The sequence below is a fragment of the Theropithecus gelada genome, chromosome 13 (genome assembly GCF_003255815.1).
Source record: "Theropithecus gelada isolate Dixy chromosome 13, Tgel_1.0, whole genome shotgun sequence".
Classification (NCBI taxonomy): domain Eukaryota; kingdom Metazoa; phylum Chordata; class Mammalia; order Primates; family Cercopithecidae; genus Theropithecus; species Theropithecus gelada.
The window spans coordinates 63,313,567-63,320,303 of record NC_037681.1 but is presented as its reverse complement, the minus strand read 5'-3'; the positions used below and the strand labels follow the sequence as shown (position 1 = coordinate 63,320,303).

The 6,737-nt window shown below is 48.3% G+C and overlaps 1 protein-coding gene across 1 annotated transcript; it reads left to right on the top strand.

Moving 5' to 3' along the window:
* Window positions 1-3,681: 3,681 nt before the first annotated feature.
* LOC112605032 (cysteine and histidine-rich domain-containing protein 1-like) lies at window positions 3,682-5,920 on the top strand. The gene is given in 3 exon segments (XM_025354607.1): window positions 3,682-3,879; window positions 3,937-4,198; window positions 4,828-5,920. Coding segments are annotated over 3 exon segments (996 nt in total). The 5' UTR covers window positions 3,682-3,764; the 3' UTR covers window positions 5,447-5,920.
* Window positions 5,921-6,737: the final 817 nt, after the last annotated feature.

The following is a 6,737-nucleotide window of genomic DNA, read 5'->3' as shown; positions in this document are numbered from 1 at the left end:
ATTACATAGGGGTGTTATTTTTTTCTTCTTTTTTTTTTTTTTTTTTTTTTTGCTGAGTGGCATCTGCTTCTGACTCATGGCGTATCCTCTCTAGGAAGGACAGAGCCTAACACCAGCAAGACAGTGAGTTCTCCTTGTGGATGAACCCCCCATGTTTTATGTGTTATGTCTCCTCTGGTTGCATTAGCCAATGTTGGTAACATTTGAAGCTTAAAAGGATGATATTTGAAAAATTTTGGGCCTGGCACCATGACTCACACCTGTAATCCCGGCACTTTGGGAAGCTGAGGCAAGGGGATTGCTTGAGGAGTTCAAGACCAGCCTGGGCAGCACAGCAACACCCCATCTATTAAAAAAAAATTAGGCCGAGCACGGTGGCTCAAGCCTGTAATCCCAGCACTTTGGGAGGCCGAGACGGGCGGATCACGAGGTTAGGAGATCGAGACCATCCTGGCTAACACGGTGAAACCCCGTCTCTACTAAAAATACAAAAAAAACTAGCCGGGTGCGGTGGCGGGCGCCTGTAGTCCCAGCTACTCAGGAGGCTGAGGCAGGAGAATGGCGTGAACCCGGGAGGCAGAACTTGCAGTGAGCCGAGATCCGGCCACCGCACTCCAGCCTGGGTGACAGAGCAAGACTCCGCCTCAAAAAAAAAAAAAAAAAATAGAAAAGTTAGCCAGGTGTGGTGGCACACACCTGTAGTCCCAGCAACTCAGAGGCTGAGGTAGCAGGAGCACTTGAGTCCACGCATTCGAGGTTACAGTGAGCTATGATCACACCCCTGTACTCCAGCCTGGGCAATAGAATGATACCCTGTCTCTTAAAAAATAATAATAATTCTGTTGCCCAGCTGGAGTGCAGTGCTTTTCTCTTTCGCCTTGATGGGTACATGACCTTCATCTTCATTGGCCTGAGGCATGCATCTCTGCTTAAAGAGAAACCGGGATTAATGTTTGATATAGACAGAATGCACAGAAGAAAAAATGTGGTGATGTTTGGCATTTAACATGCAAAATAGGATTATGCTGCAGATCAAAACTCTTCTAAAGCAGGCTCTTCTCTTGAGAGCATGTTTCCTGGATTCCCTCATCCCTCTCCTTGGGTGTGGCCCTGGAGTTTTATGTAATGGATGACTGAGCAAGAAGAGGAAGAGTGTTGGTCCCCTCCTTCCTGCCCAGGGGATGGTACGAAGGGGATTAGAAGGATAACAAACAAGCGGAGCCAAGCACTGGCCAACTCACCCCTCCCCGAGAGAAAGAAGCCCTTGTCCCTAACTCACATTGGAACTCTGGGAAGAAGTGGCATCCCAGGCAGCTGCAAACTAACCCGGCCTCTGCCTCCAGCACCAGGGCTCCCCCGTAAGGGAGAGGCACCACTGAAGGTCAGCTTTCAAAGCCAACTTCCAGTCCTGTGAGCCCGCAGCCCTGCCGGGGCCACGGTGGCACAGCTAGGAGGAGGCGCCCAGGTGCTGGCGGGCGGGCCAGCCAGGGGCGCCACAGGGGTTCTAGTCAGATCAGGAGGGACTGCACCATGAGTTTCATAAACTCAGCTTCTAGTATGATCAGTGTCCCCAGAAGGGGACCTTGCTGGGACCAGAGGACACCACAGCCCAGGATCCCAACTCATGCCTCCTACCAGATGCCAGACAAGCTGCCCTTGTCTGTCTACAACAACCCAACAGCACCACACTGGGAGAAGCTGGGAGAAGCAGTCTGAGAACTAAGCATTTTATCCAAGAGAAATTAATAAGATCACTTAACAAGACCGGCTAAACTCTCTGGCCCCAGGTTGTTTAAATCAAGTTGAAAATTTCATTGCTTTTCTCACTTATCATCAGGCAGGGATTGGAAGGCCAGATTCATTATAGACTCATAAATAAGGAAATTACCTTTTTTTGCAGAAATAAATTACAGAGTGAATTAAGTTTTCAACCCTGTTGCACACACAAAAGTAGAGGAGCTCCTGCTGCCCCACTGCAATGCCGGCTGACTTTTCCAACCAAAGACAAGGACCCAAGCCTTCTGGATCCCCAGTTCCCTCCTCCAGGTGGTGGGGAACACAGCTGTGGCAGAGAGAGGTAAGGTCCCCCTTGAGCCTTAGTGGTCACATTAGCCCTCTTGGGCTCATGCACCAGGTCCTGCCCTCCTGGCTTACCTGTTGGTTTTTTTTTTTTTTTAGGGGAGAAATGAGGTTTTCATTCTCTTTCCAGGCCCTTCCCATTCAGGGCATTTCAGATCCCTCCTTCTCCTGACCCCTGAATTGAATTGGGTGAAGAATGGTCCCCTGCCCTACACGCCGCATGTCTGGGAGAGGCCGGAGGTGGAGCCGGCGCATGCAAAGGCAATGCTGCCACCTGCTGGCGTCACGAAGAGACACAGCCCAGGTGGGCAACCAAACCCCATTAGGCCTGGGGGAACTGCACCAGGATGTCTTGCAGCTGAATGGTTCCTTTTTCCAATGCAGCTTCTCACCTGTTCCCTCATTTAGTCATCCAGTATGCTGGCTGGAACAAGAACATCATCCCATTTTATGGACGAGACAACTGACACCCACGAAAGGGCAGAATGCTGATGAGCTCACATGTGTGGGGATGGCTTGAAGGCAACCCTTAGTCTCCTGCCTCCCAGCCAACAGCTGTGTCCCCTCCTCAGTGCTCAGATGAGGTGTCCCAGAAATCGAGGGACCCCTATGAACAAGGTTTACAGGGCCATCCCCAACATCCAGGGAGGCAGAGTGAGGGAGGAGGGTATCAGGCAGTAATGCCCACTCTGCAGCTGGCTCAAGGCCTGATACACGTGTACAGCGACTCCGTTTCCCAAGGGTTCACATACCTTCCGCACAGATTTTGTATTTTTTGTAGAGAAATGGGTTTGTCCTGTTCGAGACCAGGCTGGTCTCGAACCCCTGGGCACAAGTGTGATGTTGCTTTTCGATAAGGATTTGGAAGAGCCGAGTCCTGGCCTAGGTCAGTAAATGAGTCGTAACCTACAAAACAGATGGTGAAAGAGGCAAGAATTATTTTCCCAAATGGCAGCTGCAGGCGGAGTATGTGGGAGGACCTCGCAGAGATGTGTGGTCAGCAGGTGTGTGATGACCGGGACGCATCCTCTCCCGCTGGGTGCTCAGCACCCAACTCTCTCATTTGCTCCTGGCTCTTCCAGCCCAGGCCTTCACTTGGCAGAAACAGCCTGGAGGACAGAAAAAGTGTCTCTTCTCTGCCCGAGACCCCTCCCACCCGCACACGCCATGGGGGAGCAGCTCTTCCCTTTTCCCGGCGTAGGAGATGACTGGGCCGGTGGGAAATCCCATTATTCCTCGGCAGCGGTCCATGTCCCTCCCGACAGCGGTCAGCGGTCACCCTCACTATCAGGACTCTGCATTGTCCCAAGCCTCCTCCTCTCCAGACCTCCTTCGCACCTCTCCCCTCTCTTCTTGTCCTGGTAGGGTCCAGGAAAGGCTGAAAGCTACGGATAGGCCCCACGTTGCCCCGCAGGCTGCGGATGAAATCGCCGTCGGAGGCTGGTCCTGTGGCCGGCCCTGCCTGGCTCCTGGAGCAAAGTGAGACTTCTATGGCAGAGCCGCAGCGCCACCGTGTGGTAGAAATCCGTCTGCACGGCCAGAAACGGCGGCTCAGAGCGGGCCCACAGAAATCCTTACAATAAATAGTTCACTGTCGAGGCCGGTGCCAGCGACACGGGAGTGGTAAATGCACCCCCTTGACGTTCCCGGTGTTTGGGTCTTGCCTGTGACGGTGGGAAAAGAAAATGGCCTTGCTGTGCTACAACCGGGGCTGCGGTCAGCGCTTCGATCCTGAGACCAATTCCGATGACGCTTGCACATGCCACCCAGGTGTTCCAATCTTTCACGATGCATTAAAGGGTTGGTCTTGATGTAAGAGAAGAACAACTGATTTGTCTGATTTCTTAAGCATTGTAGGCTGTAAAAAAGGTAGACATAATAGTGAGAAGCCACCTGAGCCAGTCAAACCTGAAGTCAAGACTACTGAAAAGAAAGAACTACTTGAATTGAAACCCAAATTTCAGGAACACATCATTCAAGCCCCAAAGCCAATAGAAGCAATAAAAAGGCCAAGCCCAGATGAACCAATGACAAATTTGGAATTAAAAATACCTGCCTCCCCAAAACAAGCACCTGATAAACTTAAACTGTCATCAGGAAATGAAGAAGATAAGAAAAGGCCGGGCGCAGTGGCTCACGCCTGTAATCCCAGCACTTTGGGAGGCCAAGGAGGGCAGATCACGAGGTCAAGAGATCGAGACCATTCTGGCCAACATGGTGAAACCCCGTCTCTACTAAAAGTACAAAAATTAGCCGGGCGAGGTGGCGGGCGCCTGTAGTCCCAGCTACTCAAGAGGCTGAGGCAGGAGAATGGCGTGAACCCAGGAGGCGGAGGTTGCAGTGAGCCCAGAGGGCGCCACTGCTACTCCAGCCTGGCAACAGAGCAGGCTCCGTCTGAAAAGGAAGAAAGGAGAAGGAGAAGCGGCCGGGTGCGGTGGCTCACGCCTGTAATCCCAGCATAATCCCAGCTCTTTGGGAGGCAGAGGCGGGCAGATCACGAGATCAGGAGATCCAGAATCTCCTGGCCAACATGGTGAAACCCCGTCTCTATTAAAAATACAAAATATTTGCCGGGCATGGTGGTGCACACCTGTAGTCCCAGCTACTCGGGAGGCTGAGGCAGGGGAATTGCTTGAACCTGGGAAGCAGAGGTTGCAGTGAGCCAAGATTGCACCACTGCACTCCAGCCTGGCGACAGAGTAAGACTCCGTCAAAAAAAAAAAAAAAAAAAAAAGACAGAAAGAAAAGAAAGAAGACTGATGAAATTAAGATTGGGATTTCATGTAAGAATGGAGGGTGTTCAAAGACATATCGGGGTCTAGAGAGTCTAGAAGAAGTCTGTGTGTATCATTCTGGAGTACCTATTTTCCACGAGGGGATGAAATACTGGAGCTGTTGTAGAAGAAAAACTTCTGATTGTAATGCATTCTTAGCCCAAGACGGCTGTACAACAGGGAAACATATGTAGGCTAAAAAGGATGCTGGGGAAAATGTTGTTCCGTGTAGACATGACTGGCATCAGACTGAAGGTGAAGTTACCATTTCAGTATATGCTAAAAATTCACTTCCAGAACTTAGTCGAGTAGAAGTACATAGCACGTTGTTAAATGTGCACATTGGATTTGAAGGAGAGAAGGAATTTCATCAAAATGTGAAATTACGGGATGTGACTGATGTAAAGCGAATTTATGTAACTATGACTGCAACAAAGATTGAGATCACTATAAGAAAAGCTGAACCTATGCAATGGGCAAGCCTTGAACTGCCTGCAGTCAAAAAGCAGCAAAAACAAAAAGACAACACAACAGATTGGGCGGGACATGGGAGGAAGGCTATTACGTATTTCAGAAATCTTAATACTGTGTGAAGTGGTGGCTTGCTGCTGTCATCTTTTGTTTTGTTGTTGTGTTACTCAATCTGGCATTTCAGGGTTAACATTAGGTTCTTAAAAATGCCAAAGTCAGTTTATCTTTTTGAACCTCTCATCTTTCTTTTGTGTTATGTAAGATTGATTATTCATTTCTCCTTACTGGTAGGAACCATAGTTGTGTCCCGTACTTGAAGAAGCTAGAAAATAGCCCACAACCATAATTGCAGTATTTCTTCATATTTCTCTGTTAAGCAGAGAAATATTAAGGAACATGATTTTTACGTCTTTCTCTTATTCCATAATTAGTAAAGGAAGATGAAATGTCAATTTTTAATCAGTTTTTTCATGGATTTGTGTTTTTACATTATTTGAAAATATTTAAGAAAGAGGAAGTTCTGCAGTTTTTTCTATGTGGGATGATTACTTTTTTAAGGAGGATTAATTTTGAGGCAGTGTAGTTAGTAAAGGGGAATATATAAATTGTTTAACAGCCGGGCACGGTGGCTCAAGCCTGTAATCCCAGCACTTTGGGAGGCCAAGACAGGCGGATCACGAGGTCAGGAGATCGAGACCATCCTGGCTAACACGGTGAAACCCCGTCTCTACTAAAAAATACAAAAAACTAGCCGGGCGAGGTGGTGGGCGCCTGTAGTCCCAGCTACTCGGGAGGCTGAGGCAGGAGAATGGCGTAAACCCGGGAGGTGGAGCTTGCTGTGAGCTGAGATCCGGCCACTGCACTCCAGCCTGGGCGACAGAGCAAGACTCCGTCTCAAAAAATAAATAAATAAATAAATTGTTTAACAAATTAGAATTTGTTTACAATAATTGAATTTTTAAATTATGTCAAAACTTACATTACTTGCCAAGCAGTATGATGTAAGAGTATAGGAAACATAAATAAGAATACAGAGGTATCAATTTGGTTAAAATTCACCATTTTATAAGACTAAGCAATAATCTTAAAAATCTCTTTCCTGAATATTTAAATGTGTTTGTATGGTGTTATGACTAAATTGTTACTGATTTAGAGATTAAACCCTCTTAAAAACCTTTAATTAGTTACATATAGAAAGAAATTATAGGCCGGGCATGGTGGCTCATGCCTGTAATCCCAGCACTTTGTGAGGCCAAGGCGGGTGGATCACGAGGTCAGGAGTTCGAGACCATCCTGACCAACATGGTGAAACCCCATGTCTATTAAAAATACAAAATTTAGCCAGGCGTGGTGGCATGTGCATGTAGTCCCAGCTACTCGAGAGGCTGAGGCAGGGGAATTGTTTGAACCTGG